This window comes from Ranitomeya imitator, chromosome 2 (genome assembly GCF_032444005.1).
Source record: "Ranitomeya imitator isolate aRanImi1 chromosome 2, aRanImi1.pri, whole genome shotgun sequence".
Lineage (NCBI taxonomy): Eukaryota > Metazoa > Chordata > Amphibia > Anura > Dendrobatidae > Ranitomeya > Ranitomeya imitator.
Window position 1 is genome coordinate 564699370 of NC_091283.1, and position 25963 is coordinate 564725332.

General features: G+C 44.9%; 1 protein-coding gene across 1 annotated transcript; it reads right to left on the reverse strand.

Annotated features, from left to right (window-relative positions):
• Window positions 1-681: 681 nt before the first annotated feature.
• Window positions 682-25626, reverse strand: JMJD6 (jumonji domain containing 6, arginine demethylase and lysine hydroxylase). Its single transcript, XM_069752105.1, has 6 exons — window positions 25428-25626; window positions 20546-20934; window positions 19483-19769; window positions 14515-14650; window positions 4317-4455; window positions 682-3059 (listed from the first exon to the last, which is right to left on the reverse strand). Exons 1-6 carry the CDS (start codon window positions 25554-25556, stop codon window positions 2928-2930), a joined length of 1212 nt encoding a protein of 403 aa, XP_069608206.1. The 5' UTR covers window positions 25557-25626; the 3' UTR covers window positions 682-2927.
• Window positions 25627-25963: the final 337 nt, after the last annotated feature.

Below are 25963 nucleotides of genomic sequence, written 5' to 3' on the forward strand. Positions count from 1 at the left end.
TTTTTCAGCATGCACAATAAACAAGCCAAGCATGCAAAACCGCTGCAAAAAAATGCAAGAAAAACCATAGAAAACATGCCTTTATTCTGCAGCTTTTTCCTGCCAAGAGATCAGGTTTTGCTGCAGAAAAAAAACGCTGAAAAAACTTAGTGTGAACTTGCCCTAGGAGTGGCTGTGCATTATCACAAGAGCAAACACTAATAAAACTGGGAGCCTAAAGTTTTCATTTTGGTTTCTTTTGGGCAAGATTGGTCTTTAAAGGGACTCTGTCACCTGAATTTGGCGGGACTGGTTTTGGGTCATATGGGCGGAGTTTTCAGGTGTTTGATTCACCCTTTCCTTACCCGCTGGCTGCATGCTGGCTGCAATATTGGATTGAAGTTCATTCTCTGTCCTCCATAGTACACGCCTGCACAAGGCAATCTTGCCTTGTGCAGTCGTGTACTATGGAGGACAGAGAATGAACTTCAATCCAATATTGCAGCCTGCATGCAGCCAGCAGGTAAGGAAAGGGTGAATCAAACACCTGAAAACTCCACCCATATGACCCAAAACCAGTCCCGCCAAATTCAGGTGACAGGTTCCCTTTAAGGGCTTATCCTCAATCTTTAATCAATTTATGTAATATCTCAGCAATCTGCTGCCTGTCTTCCTGGAAAGGAAAATGGAGCACAAATTACACAGCTTTAAACAATTTTAATTTTTGTTAGAAAACATTAGAAAATGAAATACAAATTAAAGAGGAAAAGGATTTAAATTAACGGCGATCACAGTCTGTAATTTAAGAATACACATTTCTTGTACATCGATATAATTAACAAAGACACCCGTGGCTGACATTCGTTTAGATTGGATCATTTGGCTGCTCAGGGAAATCTGCAGGACTATGCAATCACAGAAAAATTGTATTTTTCTCATTCCTCACTCCTGGAGGGTAGTAGATTTGTGGGCATGTTTTATGTCCTGGATTTCTAGGGGAATAGTTAATTAAATTACTTCAAAGCTGCAGCCTAAAAAACTAAATTTACTGTCGGCTAAAGGAGGATTGTATAGTCCCGTGATGACAGTCCACTAAGTAAACAGGATTAATTATAAATTAATAAACTTATAATCTATATCAAATGCTGAATCAGGTCTGTAATAACCCTTTTACAGGGTTAAAAGGGACAGAGTAGACAATAAAGGCAGTCACATAGATTTTCCCTTTTAGTATTGCCGAGTTGTAATACAGGACACAGCCCATAGACAAGAGTGGCGCTGTTCTGGTCTGGGATCGCTAGGGAACATTGTTCATCAACTTGCATTGGTCTAAGCCAATGTATACTTCTGTACAGTATTGTTTTCAATGGCGTATTAAACAATGGAAATCTACATTGCCTACAAACATGTGGAGGGAATCTTGAGTACACTACAGAAATTTATACTCCAAGAAGTCAAGTGTTAAGGGTGGAACACTGTCCTCTATCATAAGTGTAATGCAACTCAGTAGAGGTCCATGAGCTGGATTCGCTCCACTTAAAATGGATTTGTCAGCAGGTTTTTGCAATGCAATCTGAGAGCAGGATGATGTAGGAGCCTAGAGCCTAATTCCAGTGATGTTTCACTTACTAAATTGTGTGTAGTTTCAATAAAATCAGTGTTTTATCAGGAGGAGATTATCACTACCGGACTAGGTGTCTCGTGCTCCTGGGCTACTGTCCTGTATAACCCTGCCCACACCAGTGATTCACTGCTTTCTGTCCATATACAGTGTACACAGAAAGCTGCCAATCAGTGGCGTGGGAGGGGTTATAAAGGGCTCAGCATTCAGAGAACTGCTAGATCTGCAACCGATCAAACAGTGATTGTATCACAACTGCTGCACTCAAACTAAGTGATACATCACTGGAATCAGGGTTTTCGCCCCTACAACATGCTGTTCTCAAATGAGGTAGGATAAAGCCCGGTGACAGATTACCTTTAAATAGCTTTTCAATGATTTCCATCAAAAATATTGCCATGATCCATCACGTAGTTTCCCGCAGACCTGATTCACATGTGATGTACAAAGCATTAACATCTAGAAAAAGAAACCATTTTAATTGCATACCGTTTTGGTGATATTATTGGCATTACAATTTTCATTATGAAAAAAATGTAGTAACGATGTTCACATTGATCCCAAAAATAATGCAGCTGAAGGAGTCCAATAAGAGGTATTACATCAGAAATTAAAAACCAATGAGCAAAAACAATTGTAATTTGGGTATGGGGCTTGCATAGGGCAAGATCTTCCAATCCTTTAGACCAGGGACAGCCAAATGAATGGCTACACCAACACTGCACACGGTTATTATTCATTAGTGTGTGGAACAGGTCACTTCTGTATACATACCATTTCTAGGAGCATTTGCTGTAACCGATGTGTGATCGGGATGTTAAGGGTTATTAAACTTTGCATTTCACTTAAGGATGGAGTTAGAGAAGCTCAGAGAAAGCAATAATAACCCAATGTGCCACTAGGCCAATGTTACAGGGCAAGTGGTGGCTTCAACCTGCACAGACCTCATTTGCTGCAGGAGCTGGAATGAAAACCACTGAACTATTCAACTGAAGTGACCCAAAGGATGAATATTGTGAAATCCGTGTACACTAGATTTCCTTAAATTCCAACTTAAAACCCAAGTACGACTCTGAGCATGCTCAACGAAGGCATTTTCACAATAAGCATCGCTACCCATTCTTCATCCATCAAAGGCCATTTGAGGCTTAATAATAATTTCACAGAAGTTAGGATTCGTATCAGTAAAGTCTGTGTGTGCAAAGTCCTTATAATGGTGGCACGGGGCTTGTTTGGCAACGTCCGAGCAGCAGATTATAGCAATCTGAACAAAGAAACCGTGTACAGGAGCCATGTCTGTCTCTGGCTGAAGACTGTGACCCAGCTGTCACCTGGAGGAGCTCCGTTCTTTGCTCACACAGTCATCCTGTGTGGTGCTGTCTCCGTTCCCCATCCCGCTGCACGTTCTCCTCTTCTTCTTTCGGTGTGACGTAGTCTCCGCTCCAGAGCTGGAGTTGTCCTGTGTGCAGAACCAAGTGGAATATGAGACACAGCTGTAGCCTTTTACATGAAGACCACGAAGGTCAAAACTAACCTGAGCAAAAATGTTATCTTGGGTAAAAGAACATTTGCCCATACGCTAACAAAAATATTAACTATATAGAGGAGATCAAGGTATGGCACCAATGTATGATAACTGGGGGCCACCAAATTTGCAAAACCTGTCTACTTTGCTTGACTTTTTCCCCAGCAACAACATAGTTAACTAAAATGGATGACCGTCCATGCGACCACCCAAAAAATGCAGATATGAAAGGTCACCAATGTCTACCATTACACAACCCCTTCAAAAGGGACTGTCAGCACAGGATGACTTCAAACTAAGTACAGGCGTTCAGTACATCATGGAGTGGTCAAACATTTAAGTGCTCCTTCCACCTGCTTAGTTTCCATCTATCTCCTCCCTTCTTTGGCTCTATGGAGCCATGTTTTTCAAGCAAAGAAGAGTGAGGGAGAGGAGATCGAGGGAAAACAAGCAGGTAGAAAAGTGAACTGAAATGTTTGGCCCCGCCATGATGCACCGAGCGTCTGTATTTGGTTTGATCAGTCATTCTACGCTGACGTAGTCTCTTTAAATCAGAAATCGCTAAGATGTTTCCTGACTAGTGATGAGCGTGCGTGCTCGGGCGTGGTGTAAAAATATGTTCGAGCCCCCGTGGTTGCATGATCTGTGGCTGTTAGGCCATCCTCGCATGTGTTGCGGCTGTCTACCAGCTGCGAACCAGACAGCGGCGGGGGCTTGAACATATTCTTAGACCACGCCCAAGATACTATGATGAAGTCCGAGCACGTTTGCTCACCACCATTCCTAACGCTACAGTACATCAGCCTAAGCTACCTTGGTGTCCTACACTGGCAACAAGTAGTCGCAGGTGGTTATGACAAGTCAGGGACTTCTATTCCTAGCAAGGATTTCTTTACATTTGGGCAAAAACATTCCTTAAAGCCTATAGCTGTCTGACATCCATACTGGAGCCACAAGCTGTGTGTGGAAGCTACTAATCACATTACTTCCACTTGTTGCAGTTTTTAGATGCCGGATTTAGCTTTACAGGAGATCTGTCACAACAAATCAGCCTGCTGCTGCACACAGACTGGTAGAGGCATCAAGTCGGCTAATGCTTATTACCATGTGCTGCCAAGTAAATGAAATCTATGCCAACTACTTGTGGGCATGGAGGGAGGAGAATGCTCAAGCGATACTTTAGAACCTCACCTCTGATCCAGATTCAGAAGAGCTGGAGGATGAGGAGCTGGACGAGTCACTTGATGAGTCAGACGCGATCCCGGTTGATTCCTGTAAATCCACAGTGTCTGCCAAGGCAGCTAGCTCAGGACGCTCCTGCTTCAAGATCCTAGAAACGGAAAATAAGAAGTTGCTCATCAATAGGAAAATAACCCTCGTCAAGGTACAAATATACAAAAGGGAATTTCCAGGACTTTTGGCAAATTATTTAACCGAGTGTAGGAGTTGATATAAAATAATCAATACTTACCATTTGAGTCTGCAGCTATTCCAGTAGTCTCCCCTGAGATCAAAGGTAATGGCATCCAAACCATCAGTCACCAGATCGCGGCTGTCAAATGCTATTCATGCACACAAGACTGGGATTGGCTGCTGCAGTCAGATGACCGATGCTCATGATGTCATTCCCGCAGCGGGAGACTAAACCATTATTTCTGAATTTTATGATGATCCATAAGCTCCACTACACACACTCATTGTACTTCGAAGTAAAATCTGTTTCTAAAATGGATTCTTTCAACACAGAACTCACTTGACAGTAATGATCAATTCAAAGTAAAGTGAAATAAAACGTAATTCCGTTACTGTTGTTTTGACGTTTGTTGTTTCACACTGTCCTCCATGTTAACCACTTCCCGACCTTTGACGCCACGTAGGCGTCATGAAAGTCGGTGCCAATCCGACCCATGACGCCTATGTGGCGTCATGGAAAGATCGCGTCCCTGCAGATCGGGTGAAAGGGTTAACTCCCATTTCACCCGATCTGCAGGGACAGGGGGAGTGGTAGTTTAGCCCAGGGGGGGTGGCTTCACCCCCTCGTGGCTACGATCGCTCTGATTGGCTGTTGAAAGTGAAACTGCCAATCAGAGCGATTTGTAATATTTCACCTATTATAACGGGTGAAATATTACAATCCAGCCATGGCCGATGCTGCAATATCATCGGCCATGGCTGGAAATACTAATGTGCCCCCACCCCACCGATCGCCCCCCCCAGCCCCCCGATCTCTCCGGTACACTGCCCCGCTCCCCTCCGTCCTGTGCTCCGCTCTCCCCCGTGCTCTTGTCCGCTCCCCCCGTGCTTCAATCACCCCCCCCGTGCTCCGATCACCCCCCCTGCACTCCGATCCACCCCCCTCCGTGCTCCGTTCCACCCCCCGTGCTCCGTTCCACCCCCCCCGTGCTCCGTTCTACCCCCCCCGTGCTCCGTTCCACCCCTCCCGCGCTCCGATTCACCCCCCCATGCTCCGGTTTCCCCCCCCCCGTGCTCCCCCCCACCCTATCATACTTACCGATCCTGCAGGGGTCCGTCCGTCTTCTCCCCGGGCGCCGCCATCTTCCAAAATGGCGGGCGCATGCGCAGTGCGCCCGCCGAATCTGCCGGCCGGCAGATTCGTTCCAAAGTGCATTTTGATCACTGAGATATAATCTATCTCAGTGATCAAAATAAAAAAAATAATAAATGACCCCCCCCCCCTTTGTCACCCCCAAAGGTAGGGACAATAAAAAAAATAAAGATTTTTTTTTTTTTTCCACTAATGTTAGAATAGGGTTAGGGTTAGGGGTAGGGTTAGGGTTAGGGGTAGGGTTAGGGTTTCGGTATGTGCACACGTATTCTGGTCCTCTGCGGATTTTTCCGCTGCGGATTTGATAAATCCGCAGTGCTAAACCGCTGCGGATTTACCGCGTTTTTTCTGAGCATTTCACTGCGGTTTTACAACTGCGATTTTCTATTTGAGCAGTTGTAAAACCGCTGCGGAATCCGCACAAAGAAGTGACATGCTGCGGAATGTAAACCGCTGCGTTTCCGTGCAGTTTTTCCGCAGCGTGTGTACAGCGATTTTTGTTTCCCATAGGTTTACATTGAACTGTAAACTCATGGGAAACTGCTGCGGATCCACAGCGTTTTCCGCAGCGTGTGCACATACCTTTAGAATTAGGCCATGTGCACACGGTGCGGATTGGCCGCTGCGGATTCGCAGCGGATTGGCCGCTGCGGATTTGCAGCAGTGTTCCATCAGGTTTACAGTTCCATGTAAACCTATGGAAACCAAATCCGCTGTGCCCATGGTGCGGAAAATACCGCGCGGGAACGCTGCGTTGTATTTTCCGCAGCATGTCAATTCTTTGTGCGGATTCCGCAGCGTTTTACACCTGTTCCTCAATAGGAATCCGCAGGTGAAATCCGCACAAAAAACACTGGAAATCCATGGAAAATCCGCAGGTAAAACGCAGTGCCTTTTACCCGCGGATTTTTCAAAAATGATGCTGAAAAATCTCACACGAATCCGCAACGTGGGCACATAACCTTAGGGTTAGGGTTGGAATTAGGGTTGTGGTTAGGGGTGTGATTAGGGTTATGGCTACAGTTGGGATTAGGGTTAGGGGTGTGTTGGGGTTAGGGTTAGGGCTGTGATTAGGGTTATGGCTACAGTTGGGATTAGGGTTAGGGATGTGTTGGGGTTAGGGCTGTGATTAGGGTTATGGCTACAGTTGGAATTAGGGTTGTGGTTAGGGTTAGGGGTGTGTTGGGGTTAGGGTTGTGGTTAGGGGTGTGTTGGGGTTAGGGTTGTGATTAGGGTTATGGCTACAGTTGGGATTAGGGTTAGGGGTGTGTTGGGGTTAGTGTTGGAGGTAGAATTGAGGGGTTACCACTGTTTAGGCACATCAGGGGGTCTCCAAACGCAACATGGCGCCACCATTGATTCCAGCCAATCTCGTATTCAAAAAGTCAAATGGTGCTCCCTCAATTCCGAGCCTTGCGTGTGCCCAAACAGTGGTTTACCCCCACATATGGGGTACCAGCATACTCAGGATAAACTGCGCAACAATTACTGGGGTCCAATTTCTCCTGTTACCCTTGTGAAAATAAAAAAATGCTTGCTAAAACATCATTTTTGAGGAAAGAAAAATGATTTATTATTTTCACGGCTCTACGTTGTAAACGTCTGTGAAGCACTTGGGGGTTCAAAGTGCTCACCACATATCTAGATAAGTTCCTTGGGGGGTCTAGTTTCTAAAATGGGGTCACTTGTGGGGGGTTTCTACTGTTTAGGCACACCAGGGGCTCTGCAAACGCAACGTGACGCCCGCAGACCATTCCATCAAAGTCTGCATTTCAAAACGTCACTACTTCCCTTCTGAGCCCCGACGTGTGCCCAAACAGTGGTTTACCTCCACACATGGGGTATCAGCGTACTCAGGAGAAACTGGACAACAACTTTTGGGGTCAAATTTCTCCTGATACCCTTGGGAAAATAAAAAATTGCAGGCTAAAAGATCATTTTTGAGAAAATAATTTTTTATTTTTATTTTCATGGCTCTGCGTTATAAACTTCTGTGAAGCACTTGGGGGTTTAAAGTCCTCACCACACGTCTAGATTAGTTCCTTTGGTGGACTAGTTTCCAAAATGGGGTCATTTCTGGGGGATCTCCAATGTTTAGGCACACAGGGGCTCTCCAAACGTGACATGGTGTCCGCTAATGATTGGAGCTAATCTTCCATTTAAAAAGCCAAATGGCGTGCCTTCCCTTCCGAGCCCTGCGCCCAAACAGTGGTTTACCCCCACATATGGGGTATCAGCGTACTCAGGACAAACTGGACAACAACATTTGGGGTCCAATTTCTCCTATTACCCTTGGCAAAATAGGAAATTCCAGGCTAAAAAATCATTTTTGAGGAAAGAAAAATTATTTTTTATTTTCATGGCTCTGCATTATAAACTTCTGTGAAGCACCTGGGGGTTTAAAGTGCTCACTAGGCATCTAATTAAGTTCCTTGGGGGGTCTAGTTTCCAAAATGGGGTCACTTGTGGGGGAGCGCCAATGTTTAGGCACACAGGAGCTTTCCAAACGCGACATGGTGTCCGCTAACGATGGAGATAATTTTTCATTCAAAAAGTCAAATGGCGCTCCTTCCCTTCCGAGCCTTACCATGTGCCCAAACAGTGGTTTACCCCCACATATGAGGTATCAGTGTACTCAGGAGAAATTGCCCAACAAATTTTAGGATCCATTTTATCCTGTTGCCCATGTGAAAATGAAAAAATTGAGGCTAAAAGAATTTTTTTGTGAAAAAAAAGTACTTTTTCATTTTTACGGATCAATTTGTGAAGCACCTGGGGGTTCAAAGTGCTCACTATGCATCTAGATAAGTTCCCTGGGGCGTCTAGTTTCCAAAATGGGGTCACTTGAGGGGGAGCTCCAATTTTTAGGCACACGGGGGCTCTCCAAACGTGACATGGTGTCCGCTAAAGAGTGGAGCCAATTTTTGATTCAAAAAGTCAAATGGCGCTCCTTCCCTTCCAAGCCCTGCCGTGCGCCCAAACAGTGGTTTACCCCCACATATGAGGTATCAGCGTACTCAGGACAAATTGCACAACAACTTACGTGGTTCAGTTTCTCCTTTTACCATTGGGAAAATAAAAAAATTGTTGCTAAAAGATAATTTTTGTGACTAAAAAGTTAAATGTTCATTTTTTCCTTCCATGTTGCTTCTGCTGCTGTGAAGCACCTGAAGGGTTAATAAACTTCTGGAATGTGGTTTTGAGTACCTTGAGGGGTGGAGTTTTTAGAATGGTGTCACTTTTGGGTATTTTCAGCCATATAGACCCCTCAAACTGACTTCAAATGTGAGGTGGTCCCTAAAAAAATGGTTTTGTAAATTTCGTTGTAAAAATGAGAAATCGCTGGTCAAATTTTAACCCTTATAACTTCCTAGCCAAAAAAAATTTTGTTTCCAAAATTGTGCTGATGTAAAGTAAACATGTGGGAAATGTTATTTATTAACTATTTTGTGTCACATAACGCTCTGGTTTAACAGAATAAAAATTCAAAATGTGAAAATTGCGAAAGTTTCAAAATTTTCGCCAAATTTCCGTTTTTATCACAAATAAACGCATAATTTATTGACCTAAATTTACCACTAACATGAAGCCCAATATGTCACGAAAAAACAGTCTAAGAACCGCTAGGATCCGTTGAAGCGTTCCTGAGTTATTACCTCATAAAGGGACACTGGTCAGAATTGCAAAAAACGCCAAGGTCTTTAACCCCTTCATGACCCAGCCTATTTTGACCTTAAAGACCTTGCCGGTTTTTGCAATTCTGACCAGTGTCCCTTTATGAGGTAATAACTCAGGAACGCTTCAACGGATCCTAGCGGTTCTGAGATTGTTTTTTCGTGACATATTGGGCTTCATGTTAGTGGTAAATTTAGGTCAATAAATTCTGCGTTTATTTGTGATAAAAACGGAAATTTGGCGAAAATTTTGAAAATTTCGCAATTTTCACATTTTGAATTTTTATTCTGTTAAACCAGAGAGATATGGGACACAAAATAGTTAATAAATAACATTTCGCACATGTTTACTTTACATCAGCACAATTTTGGAAACAAAATTTTTTTTTGTTAGGAAGTTATAAGGGTTAAAATTTGACCAGCGATTTGTCATTTTTACAACGAAATTTACAAAACCATTTTTTTTAGGGACCACCTCACATTTGAAGTCAGTTTGAGGGGTCTATATGGCTGAAAATACCCAAAAGTGACACCATTCTAAAAACTGCACCCCTCAAGGTACTCAAAACCACATTCAAGAAGTTTATTAACCCTTCAGTTGCTTCACAGCAGCAGAAGCAACAAGGAAGGAAAAAATGAACATTTAACTTTTTAGTCACAAAAATTATCTTTTAGCAACAATTTTTTTATTTTCCCAATGGTAAAAGGAGAAACTGAACCACGAAAGTTGTTGTCCAATTTGTCCTGAGTACGCTGATACCTCATATGTGGGGGTAAACCACTGTTTGGGCGCACGGCAGGGCTTGGAAGGGAAGGTGCGCCATTTGACTTTTTGAATCAAAAATTGGCTCCACTCTTTAGCGGACACCATGTCACGTTTGGAGAGCACCCGTGTGCCTAAAAATTGGAGCTCCCCCACAAGTGATCCCATTTTGGAAACTAGACGCCCCAAGGAACTTATCTAGATGCATAGTGAGCACTTTGAACCCCCAGGTGCTTCACAAATTGATCCGTAAAAATGAAAAAGTACTTTTTTTTCACAAAAAAATTCTTTTAGCCTCAATTTTTTCATTTTCACATGGGCAACAGGATAAAATGGATCCTAAAATGTGTTGGGCAATTTCTCCTGAGTACGCCGATACCTCATATGTGGGGGTAAACCACTGTTTGGGCACATGGTAAGGCTCGGAAGGGAAGGAGCGCCATTTGACTTTTTGAATGGAAAATTAGCTCCAATTGTTAGCGGACACCATGTCGCGTTTGGAGAGCCCCTGTGTGCCTAAACATTGGAGCTCCCCCACAAGTGACCCCATTTTGGAAACTAGACCCCCCAAGGAACTTATCTAGATGCACATTGAGCACTTTAAACCCCCAGGTGCTTCACAGAAGTTTATAACGCAGAGCCATGAAAATAAAAAATAATTTTTCTTTCCTCAAAAATGATTTTTTAGCCTGGAATTTCCTATTTTGCCAAGGATAATAGGAGAAATTGGACCCCAAATATTGTTGTCCAGTTTGTCCTGAGTACGCTGATACCCCATATGTGGGGGTAAACCACTGTTTGGGCGCACGGCAGGGCTCGGAAGGGATGGCACGCCATTTGGCTTTTTAAATAGAAAATTAGCTCCAATCATTAGCGGACACCATGTCACGTTTGGAGAGCCCCTGTGTGCCTAAACATTGGAGATCCCCCAGAAATGACCCAATTTTGGAAACTAGACCCCCAAAGGAACTAATCTAGATGTGTGGTGAGGACTTTGAACCCCCAAGTGCTTCACAGAAGTTTATAACGCAGAGCCATGAAAATTAAAAAAAAAATTATTTTCTCAAAAATGATATTTTAGCCTGCAATTTTTTATTTTCCCAAGGGTAACAGGAGAAATTTGACCCCAAAAGTTGTTGTCCAGTTTCTCCTGAGTACGCTGATACCCCATATGTGGGGGTAAATCACTGTTTGGGCACATGCCGGGGCTCGGAAGTGAAGTAGTGACGTTTTGAAATGCAGACTTTGATGGAATGCTCTGTGGGCGTCACGTTGTGTTTGCAGAGCCCCTGATGTGGCTTAACAGTAGAAACCCCCCACAAGTGACCCTATTTTGGAAACTAGACCCCCAAAGGAACTTATCTAGATGTGTGGTGAGCACTTTGAACCCCCAAGTGCTTCATAGAAGTTTATAATGCAGAGCCGTGAAAATAATAAATACGTTTTCTTTCCTCAAAAATAATTATTTAGCCCAGAATTTTTTATTTTCACAAGGGTAACAGGAGAAATTGGACCCCAATAGTTGTTGTCCAGTTTCTCCTGAGTACGCTGATACCCCATGTGTGGGGGTAAACCACTGTTTGGGCACACGTCGGGGCTCAGAAGGGAAGTAGTGACTTTTGAAATGCAGACTTTGATGGAATGGTCTGCGGGTGTCACGTTGCGTTTACAGAGCCCCTGGTGTGCCTAAACAGTAGAAACCCCCCCACAAGTGACCCCATTTTAGAAACTAGACCCCCCAAGGAACTTATCTAGATATGTGGTGAGCACTTTGAACCCCCAAGTGCTTCACAGACGTTTACAACGCAGAGCCGTGAAAATAAAAAATCATTTTTCTTTCCTCAAAAATGATGTTTTAGCAAGCATTTTTTTAGATTCACAAGGGTAACAGGAGAAAATGGACCCCAGTAATTGTTGCGCAGTTTGTCCTGAGTACACTGATACCCCATATGTGGGGGTAAACCACTGTTTGGGCACACTTCAGGGCTCGGAAGTGAGGGAGCACCATTTGACTTTTTGAATACGAGATTGGCTGGAATCAATGGTGGCGCCATGTTGCGTTTGGAGACCCCCTGATGTGCCTAAACAGTGGTAACCCCTCAATTCTAACTCCAACACTAACCCCCCCACACCCCTAACCCTAATCCCAACTATAGCCATAACCCTAATCACAACCCTAACCACAACCCTAATTCCAACCCTAAGGCTATGTGCCCACGTTGCGGATTCGTGTGAGATATTTCCGCACCATTTTTGAAAAATCCGCGGGTAAAAGGCACTGCGTTTTACCTGCGGATTTTCCGCGGATTTCCAGTGTTTTTTGTGCGGATTTCACCTGCGGATTCCTATTGAGGAACAGGTGTAAAAAGCCGCGGAATCCGCACAAAGAATTGACATGCTGCGGAAAATACAACGCAGCGTTTCCGCACGGTATTTTCTGCACCATGGGCACAGCGGATTTGGTTTTTCATATGTTTACATGGTACTGTAAACCTGATGGAATACTGCTGCGAATCCGCAGCGGCCAATCCGCACCGTGTGAACATAGCCTAATTCTAAAGGTATGTGCACACGCTGCGGAAAACGCTGCAGATCCGCAGCAGTTTCCCATGAGTTTACAGTTCAATGTAGACCTATGGGAAACAAAAATCGCTGTACACATGCTGCGGAAAAACTGCACGGAAACGCAGCGGTTTACATTCCGCAGCATGTCACTTCTTTGTGCGGATTCCGCAGCGGTTTTACAACTGCTCAAATAGAAAATCGCAATTGTAAAACCGCAGTGAAATGCGCAGAAAAAAACGCGGTAAATCCGCCATAAATCCGCAGCGGTTTAGCACTGCGGATTTATCAAATCCGCAGCGGAAAAATCCGCAGAGGACCAGAATACGTGTGCACATACCGAAACCCTAACCCTAACCCTACCCCTAACCTCGGAGCGCGGCAGGCGTGGAACGGAGCACGGGGGCGTGGAACGGAGCACGGGGGGGCTGGAACGGAGCACGGGGGGGGTGGAACGGAGCACGGGGGGGTGGAACGGAGCACGGGGGGGGGGGGGTGGATCTGAATGCAGGGGGGGGTGATTGGAGCACGGGGGGGTGATTGGAGCACGGGGGGAGCGGACAAGAGCACGGGGGGGAGCGGAGCACTGGATGGAGGGGAGCCGGAGCAGTGTACCGGCCAGATCGGGGGGCTGGGGGGGCGATCGGTGGGGTGGGGTGGGGGCACACTAGTATTTCCAGCCATGGCCGATGATATTGCAGCATCGGCCATGGCTGGATTGTAATATTTCACCCGTTATAATGGGTGAAATATTACAAATCGCTCTGATTGGCAGTTTCACTTTCAACAGCCAATCAGAGCGATCGTAGCCACGAGGGGGTGAAGCCACCCCCCCTGGGCTAAACTACCACTCCCCCTGTCCCTGCAGAGCGGGTGAAATGGGAGTTAACCCTTTCACCCGATCTGCAGGGACGCGATCTTTCTGTGACACAGCATATGCGTCACAGGTCGGATTGGCACCGACTTTCATGACGCATACGCTGTGTCACAGGTCGGGAAGGGGTTAAGGTAAAAATAGGCTGGGTCATGAAGGGGTTAAAAATTACCTGTCATGGTTTTCCAGGTCAGTACAATTACAGTCATATCAAATTTGAAAAAAAATGGAGTAAACCAGAAACACCAAACACATAAAAAGTATAATTTAAAAAATAAAATTCCTTTACCAATACATTAAAACAGTAACGCTAACATTTTGCAGAAGGCCAAACATAGAACAATTAGATAAAGACTACCATTGTCAAAAGTGGCATGTGCATACAAATTGTATAAGGGATACCTGAAGGGTGCCTATCAAAACTTCTATCGTGTAGTAATAATCATTCTAAAGTTTTTCTCACTTAGCCTGAAAGTCTAGGTCAAATCTCAAACACATGCAGCCAATGCAGTGAAGCAACCAAATGCAATGAATCGCTTACCCATAGTGGAAGAGGGGAGACCACCTGCCCAAGCCCCGTCGCACGTTTCAACTCTTGCTTAAATAAACCATGAAACTTCCACAGTCCCACCGCCCTCTTTTGGAAAAAATCCACTTATGCACCACATCCTCACCAATCGCACAATAACAGGTCCCATCAAACACCAGATCACATACATAGCCAGCAGCTTTTGTTTTGACCAAAAGATTTGTTAAGCCACCACCATGATAAGGTAGACTCTTTTGGCCGGGCCCTACTCTAACGTGTCACATATATGGAGCTGAGGTGTGTTATAGGTTTGGATACACTGAACTACTTTTTCAACATATTCTAAAACCTTGAACAAAAACTAGAGAAATCATCAAGTCCCATCTGTCATAATTCACTTGTACTACCATTTTCTTCTTACCTATACCACTTTCTGGACAGTTTGGGCCTCCCTCGCACAGTCTTGTGCCAAACAACTGGGAAGTTCGTACAACTGGCGAAGTTCTGGGTAATGGCGATAGCGGTGTCCAAGTTCAGTACAACGTGCCACCAGCCACCTGGTGAAACAAAAGGAGATATTTTGCAGAACGTCAGATTTTATTCCTACTATGAAATAACTGACAATTGCATCATGAAGGACGTGGGCCTGCCAACATGGCACAACAATAGTAAAGAAAAGCGGGGGTAGTACGTATATTACACATTATGGTTTTCTTTCAATAAGAAAAACGCTCCTCATTTTCTTGAGTCATTTTAAAATTGGACCATTTTCCCTCATTCTTGACTGGGAACATTTTCACTTTCTTGTATTGTGTTTTTATTAGTGATAAGTGAACATGCAATAATAAGTTGACGAGCCGTAGTTTAGATTGACTTTACTCACTACCATTTAATGAACTGAAAAACAGGTAAAAAATTAAAGTGGGATAAAAAAAAAAAACACCCCCTTCCTTCAACAATTCTCCTTTATTTTGTGTTTATAGCATTCGTTTTACAGTAAAAATGGCTGAGTGCTTCTTCAGGTCAGGCAAATCATGGTGATACCAAACAAAGTTTTTATTGTATATTTTAGTGGTGAAAAAAAACCTAATTCAAATAAAAAAAATAAAAAAAAAGTAAAAAAAAATTATAAAAATTGTGTGTCAACATTTCCCAAGACTTATAATTTTTATTTTTACATCACTGGAGCAGTGTGTGAGCTTGCTTTTTGCAAGGCAAGCGGTTTTTATTGGTATCTTTTTGGAGTATTGAGAAGCTGAGGACAAAAATGGCAATTCTGGCATTTGATTTTCTTTAGTGGAGTTTACCTTATTGTTAATGAACCAAGTTGCATGCCCTGATGTACATGTACGTCATAGTGAAGTGTCATTTATAGCAAAATTCCATGTATGCACGGCCCAGAGGTTATGCCATCCAGAGCACAAGCCAGCCGTTACACATAGCAACTCTTAACATACGTGGTCAGTGCAACCCTGGCATGTAAAGATTTCACAGAATTAATTACTGTCAGCCCACTGTCACCCCTACAAAACGATCGCGGGGTGCCAATGGGTTGCCATTGAAGCTGGAAGACTAAGAATAGCCTCTGTTTCTGCCATGCATAGTAACATATCGGACCCAACGGTCACATGATCCTCGGGAGACCCAGTGCCAACACCGCTGGAACAGAAATGGAGACGAGTATGGGTATTATTATTTTACAAGGGAGAAATAAAGATTGAGAAGCAGTTGTCCGAGTAGTGGACAACCCCTTTAATTTTTGCATTAGGAACAAGGGGGTGAGTTAACCTTATTTTTTTTTTAAATACACAAACCATTTTTCTTTTTTAATAATGCAATACGCCAATAACGATCTTCTAAAAAGGAATATAAATATTGTGTAGAAACTATCTCCTCAACAAAGATAGAGGCAGTGGGAGCCTAAAGGACACCCAGATTGCATCTAAGGGGGGCCAACAGGAATCAGGCTGCATGTCCACATTGGGTCATGCCCCGTAGCGTCTCCATTTTTCGCCATCTCGGGTCAGGGTGAGGGCTTATTTGTTGCGTGCTGAGCTGATGTTTTTATTGATACCATTTTAGTGTAGATATGATCTTTTGATTGCCCTTTATTGCATTTCAATGCAATGTTGCGGCGACCAAAAAAACGTAATTCTGGTGTTTTGAATTTTTTTTTTTTCGTTACGCCATTTAGCAATCGGGTTATTTCTTTTTTTATATTGATAGATCGGGCAATTCTAAACGTGGTGATACCAAACATGTGTATATTTGATTTTGTTTATTGTTTTATTTTGAATGAGGCGAAAGGGGTGATTTAAACTTTATTTTTTATATTTATAATTTTTTTTTTACTTTTGGTATGCTTCAATAGTCTACATGGGCGACTAGAAGCTGCCATAATCCGATCAGCTCTGCATCATACAGGCGATTATCAAGTCGCCTGTATGTAGCAGAATACATCACTTGCTTTGAGCACCGCCCCCACACCACCGAGCATCTGCAAAACTGCCGCGCATCAGCCTGGGATGAGACTCCTGATAAGTACATCCGCACCCCCATTTTCCACTAAAATTTTTGGGGAAAAAAAGTGTCTTACAGTCCGAAAAATATGGTACTCATAAGTTAGAAGGACGTCCAGTCCAGTAAGGTATTGTCGCTTTTATGCCAAATTTAAGACACTTCTAGTTGACCATCTTCACAGTGTTTCAAAGTATAACTAATGCCTTGGAATCTTTTTTGTATCCTTCTCCTGACTGATAACATTCAACAATAAGATCATCCCTTTGCTGTGTTGTAAGCGGTCAGGAAAATGTCAAGATTACTATTATTATTAGTCATTTTTATAGCGCAATTTTTCCATGGCGCTTTACATGTGAAAAGGGGCAAATATAGACAAGCACAATAAACATGAGCAATACAAGGCACACACAAGTACAGGAGGAGAGAGGACCCTGCCCGCGAGGTCTCAGTCTACAGGGGATGGGTGAGGATACACTAGGAGAGGTATACACTAGGAGAGGTCGTACGGCAGACTGAGGATCACTGCAGATTGTAAGCTTGCTGGAAGAGATCTTCCTAGAACAGCTAAAAAAATTTTTGGGTTTATCAGAATCATTGTAAACCAGACCTGGGCAAAGTGGGCCCGCAAGCCGCATCCGGCCCTTTGGCTGTCTCAGTCTGGCCCGCAGACCGAGACAGCCGAGGGGCTGGAAAACAGAAGTCCACGGGCCGCACTGTGCCCGCCCACTCGCTGTCTCCATCTGTGCTGACTTCATTGGTGGAGGAGGGGCCTCCGGCCACTTTCTCCATCAAATCAGAGTGTGAAGCAGCTGACGCAGGTGCCGAGATCTCATTCTGCACATGAGCCGCCTCTGGCGGCCATTTTCCGGGAGACCACAACATTACAGCAATGGAAGTGCTGGGGCACCAGGCTCACACAAAATGTCGGCAGAGCCCCCGCACAACCGAATCTGCCGCAGCAGCCTGGGATGAGTCAGAGCATCGCGAGACCACCAAACAGCTCCTGTGACCCTGCTCCACCAGCGCTCCTGATTACACCCTACCCCCCCCCCCCATCCCCGTAAGCTGAATGATTCGGACTGCAAGACGGACCTTCATTTGACGCATTCATTTTTTCCCCCTATCTTTCTTCTGAAAATTTGGGGTGCATCTTATGGTCCGATGCATCTTATAGTCCTAAAAATACGGTAAATTGATCCAACAGGCTGCCAAGAGGCCAACATCAACATTAAAGACGTTGCAGGAATTTCTGCAAAGTACTGGTTATGTACTGCATGAAACAACTATCTTCTGTATTCTTCATACGTCTGGCCTTTGGGTAAAGTGGCAAAACGGAAGCCTTTTCTTACAAAGAAAAACTTTCAAGCCCAGCTAAGTTTTGAGAAAACCTACTTCAAGTCTACCAAAAGCATGCAAAATAATGTTACAGTATGACGAGGAAGAACTTTTTCCAAAAGTTAAGATTGGTGCAAAGCCTACATAGCATCTACCCAAAGTAAAGTATGGTGGAGAGAGCAGTATGCTTTGGGGCTGTTTTTTCAGCAGCAAAAAATGGGTTTTCGTCAAAGTGGAAGGAATTATGAATAGTTCCAAATATTAGTCACTTTGCAACAAAACCTTCAGGCGTTTGCTAAAAAGATGAATTTCATCTTTCAGCAGGACAAAACAACCCAGAGCATACTTCCAAATCAACAATAGACCTGAATCTAATTGAAAATCTGTGACATGACCTGAAGAGGGCATGGTACATGAGATGCTCTCACAATTTGACAGATTTGGAACGCTACTGCAAGGAAAAGTGGACAAAAGATTGCCAATTCTAGGTGTTCCATGCTAAAAGACTTCTACTTAGAGACTGAATGCTGTCAGGCGTGCATATTTATGCAACTGCAACACTTCAATTCTTTCTTTTTTCCCCACCCGAAAAGACTTCAGTTTGTTTTTCAATTCAATTGTACAAATTTTAGGTGACATTAAAAGTGGAAAAAGCTCTGAAATGATTCTTTTTACTTGACAAAAGCCTGGCATTTTAACGGATGTGTAGGCTTTTTATATTCACTTTATTTATACACAAATGAAATCCTCTGAGGCATCATCATTATAGCAAAGACATTCCACCCCACGTAATAATCTACCATGTTTCCTCAAAAATAGGACAAGCTCTTATGTTATTTTTGCTCCAAAAGATGGGTTAGGGCTTATTTCCGGGGAGGTTTTTTTTTTAATGCATGAACAACAATCCACATTTATTTTTGAAAAAAACAATATATAAACATACATACATGCATGTACATACATACACACTGCACATACGATACATACATACCAACCTAATTCCTCTGGACTCCCGATGTTAAAAGGACCTGGGGACATGTCACGTGACTGAAGTTACCAAAGGTCCTTGAAGTTTTAACCTCGAATAGAAATGCTGTAGGCCCTGAAATATTTCCCAGTTTGTCCGCCCTTGCCTCTAATGCCGGCCCTGCATAACAACCTGCCTAGTCTTCAGTCACTCTAGACTCCTGCAGTTAAAGAACCTTTGGTGACATCATGGTACTGCAGCTGGGGCTTATATTTCAAGTTTACAAAAATCTTGTATAATCAAGCTAGGTGTTCTTTTCGCAGAAACACACCTTTCAACTGACTTTGCATTATCCTTTGTAAACGGTGGAGCCCAAAACTGAATTTTACATGAATTTTAAATGAATCTGAGAAATTATGCTTCATTACTAGCTTTCTCATTGTCAACTGTGGATTGCTGACATCACCTACCAAATGTTATTCGGCAGTTCTTAGTGGCGTAACACGATTCTCAGCACCAATAAACCCAGCTTTGCTATATCTGAAGGTGCCAGAAATGTGCATTTACCTGGTACAAACACGGTTTCTCCAGGCTTCTGCACGATCTCTAAGGGCTTGAACTCAGGAGGCCAAGTGGGAAGCAGCGTACGGGGATAGATGACATTAAACCAAGTGATGGCCTCATCCTGCTGGTTACCTCCTTCGTCTCGGGTCACTTTGATTAGCTCACGTGGGGTGTTGGTAGGAAAGAGGCACCAGCGCTTGTGTCCATGGACCAATGCATTCCACGCACTGGTTCCTAAGGGATCAATGTGGATGCCTGTTCCAGAGCGAGGAGGCCCCATCACAAACCATCTGGAGTGGGACAAAAGCACAAGTCATATTAATGACCATCCAAAATAACAAAACGTACATTTCAATAATCCTAGCATTAATGCAGACCAATGGCCTCCAATTTAAGGCTTTCCGGCTTTTTAACCACTTCATATTCACTGTATATATACGGTGCATGTCAGAGTCCAGTGTATGGAGTGGGCTGGCGACTGTGGCTGTATATTACAGCCAGGACCTGACGCTAACTTCTGATTTTTTTTTTTCCACCACTAAAGTAATACAAGAACTGGACATGTTTGGTATCGCCATAATAGTATTGATGAGACGAATCACACTGCAAGGTGATGTTTCCCATAAAACATACACCGTAAATACAATTCCCAAAAAAACAATGTCAGAATTGTGTTTTTTTTCAGTTTCACCGCACTTGGAATTCTTTAAGCGTTGAGTACACTATGTGGTAAAGTCAATGATGTCATTCAAAAGTACAACTTGTCCCCAAAAAACAAGCCCTCACATGTCTATGTGGACAAATAAAAGAGCTAAGGGTTTGGAAAGAAAAACGGAAACGCAAAAATGGAAATTTGCTGCGTGGGTGAAGAGGTTAAAGGGGTTGTGCGGGCTTAGGACAACAGTCTGTGTCATCATTTGGCAGCTGAAGACATGCAAAGTAACTCACTTGTCCCAAGCTTGGGACAAAAGGCAGGATAATTTACATTGGACAGCATTTATCAGCACTGTGTGATGTACCCCACAGTAATAAACAGCAGCAAAAAGAAGGTTGATGTGTGCTATACCGGTATGGTGGTCTTCTCTTCTCTCCGGCAAACTGAAAAAGGTCATCTTGAAAATATTTTGGCACCTCGTAATCTTCCAGTAATTTGCTTCTTTTCGGGTGTTCCCCATAGCTGCTATCAAAGATGTACAAGGGGCTGTCATCCCGTGTCCCTTCCATATACTCTATGTAATATTTCATCTTCATCTTCACAGAGTAGCCGTCATTGTCTTCTCCACACTTGAACTTCTGGTTGCGGTACTTGCGTTTGAGCCTTTCTATTGTCCACTTTTCATGCGCAGGCCATGCCAGTGTGCCATTGATGATCACCACCGGCTTGTAAGGCTTCTCATAGCGTTCAATGAATTCCTGCGGAGTGAGCTGCACCGCATCAACTCGCTCTACATTGTCCTAGAACATAAGAGACGGAAAAGACGCAAAATGTACACGTCAACAAAATCAGCGTGGAAATCAGACCACAGACCCTCACATGCTGAACTAAAGAGGGCTTCTACATAACTCGGCTGTATCTCCACCTGTAAATGCTGGGCCACATAACCTAACCTCCAGCACCAACACTCAGTAGCATGGAGGAGTTCTGTCTGCAAAACAGACCACAGGAAGACATGTCTCCCATTTTTTATGCTGACCATCGGTCCTTGCCAAAAAATGAAGATGGAACATATGTAGCTTCCCATGGAATACAATGTTACTGAGGAATAAACAGATGGCATGCAAGTCTGAATTAACCCTTACTTTTATACAGTAAAAAAAAAAAAAAAAATAAAAAAAATAATATATATATATATATATATATATATATATATATATATATATATATATATATATATATATATATATATATATATATATATGTACAAACCTTAATTTCCCATATTTGTGTCCATGCTGTGAGCATGCACATGACAGCAGCCAATCACTGGCTTTGGCGGTGACGCCATTAAAGGGATGTTTCTATAGCATACATTTCAAAAGTTATGTGATAAATGTATAGCAGACGCAAATCCCACCTCCAAGTGATTAGTCAACATGGTCACACGACTGCACGCCATAATCATCAACATAAACAGAACAAGATCACTCTGTTTGTAATGACTCTACTGTATATATATGAGTTTCACTTTTTGTATTGAAGAACTGAAATAAATTAACTTTTTGATGATATTCTAATCTTGTGAGAAGCACCTATATATATCTTGGGAAAAAAAAAAAAAAATCTTTCTGCAGGCAGGCACCGGCGATAGTGCATGCGCTGCTGCATGATTGCATTTGTAATTAATTATAAAAACATTTGTTTGATGTAATCCTGAAGTTCCTAAAAAAAAAAAACCATTTGAAAATGGCACAAGTCGCGCCTGTGCAGTTATTGGTGATCCGATAGCTGCTATTGCTAAGGTGTCGCCATCTTGCAAGAGAACAAAAAAAAATTCCTCCAATGTATTTTTTTTTTTATTTTTAGGAACGTCAGGCTCAAAAACGTCTATATAATTCATCATGCTGCAGCACAGGTGCCACCGCTGGTACCTGCCTGCAGAAGGGGATTATTTTTCTTCTAAGATTATATATATATATATATATATATATATATATATATATATATATATATACAGTCTGCATTTTGAATAGCTCAAGGAAATGAAGCTCAGTAGTGTGTGTGGCCTCCACGTGCCTGTATGACCGCCCTACAAAGCCTGGGCATGCTCCCGATGAGGCGGTGGATGGTCCCCTGAAGGATCTCCTCCCAGACCTGGAATAAAGCATCCACCAACTCCTGGACAGTCTGTGGTGCAACGTTGGTGGACGGTGCAAGACATGATGTCTCAGATGATTCAGGTCTGGGGAACAGGCGGGCCAGTCCATGCCTTCATCTTGCAGGAACTGCTGACACACTCCAGCTACATGAGGTCTGGCATTGTTCTGCATTAGGAGGAACCCAGGGCCAACTGCACCAGCAAATGGTCTCACAAGGGGTCTGAAGATCTCATCTCGGTACCTAATGGCAGTCAGGCTACCTCTGGTGAGCACATGGGGGCTGTGCGGCCCTCCAAAGAAATGCCACCCCACACCATTACTGATCCACTGCCAAACCGGTCATGCTGAAGGATGTTGCAGGCAGCAGATCGCTCTCTACGGCGTCTCCAGACTGTCAAATCTGTCACATGTGCTCAGTGTGAACTTGCTTTCATCTGTGAAGAGCACAGGGCGCCAGTGGCGAATTTGCCAATCCTGGTGTTCGGTGGTAAATGCCAAGCGTCCTGCAGTGTTGGGCTGTGAGCACAACCCCCATCTGTGGATGTCGGGCACTCAGACCATCCTCATGGAGTCGGTTTCTAACAGTTTGTGCAGACACATGCACATTTGTGGCCTGGTGGAGGTCATTTTGCAGGGCTCTGGCAGTGCTCCTCCTTGCACAAAGGCTGAGCTAGCGGTCCTGCTGCTGGGTTGTTGCCCTCCTACGGCCCCCTCCATGTCTCCTGGTATACTGGCCTGTCTCCTGGTAGCGCCTCCAGCCTCTGGACACTACGCTGACAGACACAGCAAACCTTCGTCACAGCTCGCATTGATGTGTCATCCTGGATGCGCTGCACTACCTGAGCCACTTGTGTGGGTTGTAGAGTCCGTCTCATGCTACCACAAGTGCGAAAGCACAAACATTCAAAAGTGACCAAAACATCAGCCACAAAGCATTGGTACTGAGATGTGGTCTGTGGTCCCCACCTGCAGAACCACTCCTTTAGGCTACGTTCACATTAGCGTTTTGCGTGTTTGCGTCGGGCGACGCAGCGGCGACGCATGCGTCCCTATATTTAACATGGGGGACGCATGGACATGCGTTGTGCGACGCATGTTTTTTTGCCGCAAGCGTTGGGCGCAGAAAACGCAACAAGTTGCATTTTTCTTGCGTCCAAATTTCGGCAAAAAATGACGCATGCGTCGCAAAACGCAGCGTTTTTGCGTGCGTTTTTATTTGCGTTGCGTCGCCGACGCAGCGGCGCACAACGCAAATGTGAACGTAGCCTTATTGAGTGTGTCTTGATAATTGCCAATAATTTCCATCTGTTGTCTATTCCATTTGCACAACAGCATGTGAAATTGTCAAACAGTGTTGTTTCCTAAGTGGACAGTTTGATTTCACAGAAGTTTGATTTACTTGGAGTTATATTCTGTTGTTTAAGTGTTCCATTTATTTTTTTTGAGCAGTGTATAAGCTGTCTCTCCATACATCCCTGACCTAATCACTTGATTTCTTGCCACACTTATGGTAATCTTTGGTCCTCAAAGACCTCCTTCTCCACTGTCTGCTCCTCACACAACTGTCTCTGAAGTGTCTCCCTGCTTCTCCTGGAACTCAACGCATCAACCATTCAGGCTCTCCCTAACCTTCAAAAGGTAACCTAAAGCCCACCTCTTCAATAACGCCTACACCCTGCAATAATCCTGCTGCCTCCAAACTGCCATATCGTCAGCGGTTACCTTCACCTATGTCCTTTTCCATTCCCTTGTAGATGGTATGACCTCACAGGTACAGTCCCTGCTCCAACTGTACTTATGTGTCATTTACTTAGTCGTGTTTAGGTATACTTTTGACCTTGCTATGTGGCTGGCATGCACTGTTGAGAGGAGGCCTGTGAGTGGCAGGGATGCAGTTATGCGGAAGCCTATGAGTGGTAGGTACGCACTGTTACGCGGAAGCCTATGGGTGGCAGGTACGCACTGTTACGCGGAAGCCTATGGGTGGCAGCACTATTAAGCGGAAGCCTATGGGTGGCAGCACTATTAAGCGGAAGCCTATGGGTGGCAGCACTGTTAAGCGGAAGCCTATGGGTGGCAGCACTATTAAGCGGAAGCCTATGGGTGGCAGCACTGTTACAAGGAAGCCTATGGGTGGCAACACTGTTACAAGGAAGCCTAAGGGTGGCAGCACTGTTACGAGGAAGCCTATGGGTGGCCAGCACGCACTGTTAAGCATAATGCTGTGGGTGGCCGACGCACTGGTCTCTGGGTGGCCAGCACTCATGGAGGAAGCCTATGGCTGGTCGGCGCACAATGTTGCGTGTAAGGCTGTGGGTGGCCGGAGCACACTGGTGAGTGGGAGCATGTGGGTGGCCGACGCGCACTGTTGAGCGGGAGCCTGTGGGTAGCTGGCGCACTGGTCTCTGGGTGGCCGGCACTCATGGTTGCGAGGAGGCCTCTGGGTGGCCGGCACTCATGGTTGTGAGGAGGCCTCTGGGTGGCCGGCACTCATGGTTGCGAGGGAGCCTGTGGGTGGCTGGCACTCATGGTTGCGAGGGAGCCTGTGGGTGGCCGGCACTCATGGTTGCGAGGAGGCCTCTGGGTGGCCGGCACTCATGGTTGTGAGGAGGCCTCTGGGTGGCCGGCACTCATGGTTGCGAGGGAGCCTGTGGGTGGCTGGCACTCATGGTTGCGAGGGAGCCTGTGGGTGGCTGGCACTCATGGTTGCGAGGGAGCCTGTGGGTGGCCGGCACTCATGGTTGCGAGGGAGCCTGTGGGTGGCCGGCACTCATGGTTGCGAGGGAGCCTGTGGGTGGCTGGCACTCATGGTTGCGAGGGAGCCTGTGGGTGGCCGGCACGCACTCTAGGGAGGAGGGGGCAAATGTGTCGGCACCAATGACACAATGAAGAAATGGAAGCCCAATTTACAGTGGGTACATGTGGGCGCCTATCTCCAGGGCATGCAGTACTAGCCCCGCACACAGGTGAGTACATTGGTGTCACCATGCCTAGTACCCTCCATCACCACTGAGCAGACTGCTGTCCATGTGTGTGGCGGCATAGTAAACACGGCGGCACGAGTACTACCATCCTGGCACTTGTGGCCACTGACGCAATACCCGGTGTGACGGAGGGGCGAGAGTGCTCACCGGCACGGTGCTGGGGCTCAGCCGGTACACCTCGGCGTAGTTATGGCGGCTCCAGTCCTGGGAGTCTTTGAGCTCCGGACGGGCGCTGCGCTTCGCCTCCTTAATCCGCTTCTTGCTCTTATGATTCATCCCGGCGTCGCCGTCTCCGGTAACGTCTTCCCGCGGATCAGCTCCCCGATGTCCCCGCAGTGCCCTCGCCCCACCCACTCCTGCTAAAAGCTCTAACTATTGGAGGAGAAAAGAAGCAGGAAGTATCGCGTGCAAGTGTCCCCGCTGTCTGCAGCACACCGCCATATTGAGAAGGTCAAGGGTAACGTCTGCTGATAATGCGCATGCGTAACTACTAAGAGCGCCTTTACAGGGGTCGCTTATCACGTAAGAAAGCATAGTTGTTTAGTTGAAACGGATTAAAATTTCTGACTATATCCCATACACGTTTCCGTCATTACGCGTAATTACTCTGTCCTGTGATAGCATGTATGAGAAGTTCGGGTGCCTCTACAAACATGGCCGCCAGAGTCAACCACTTCGAAGCT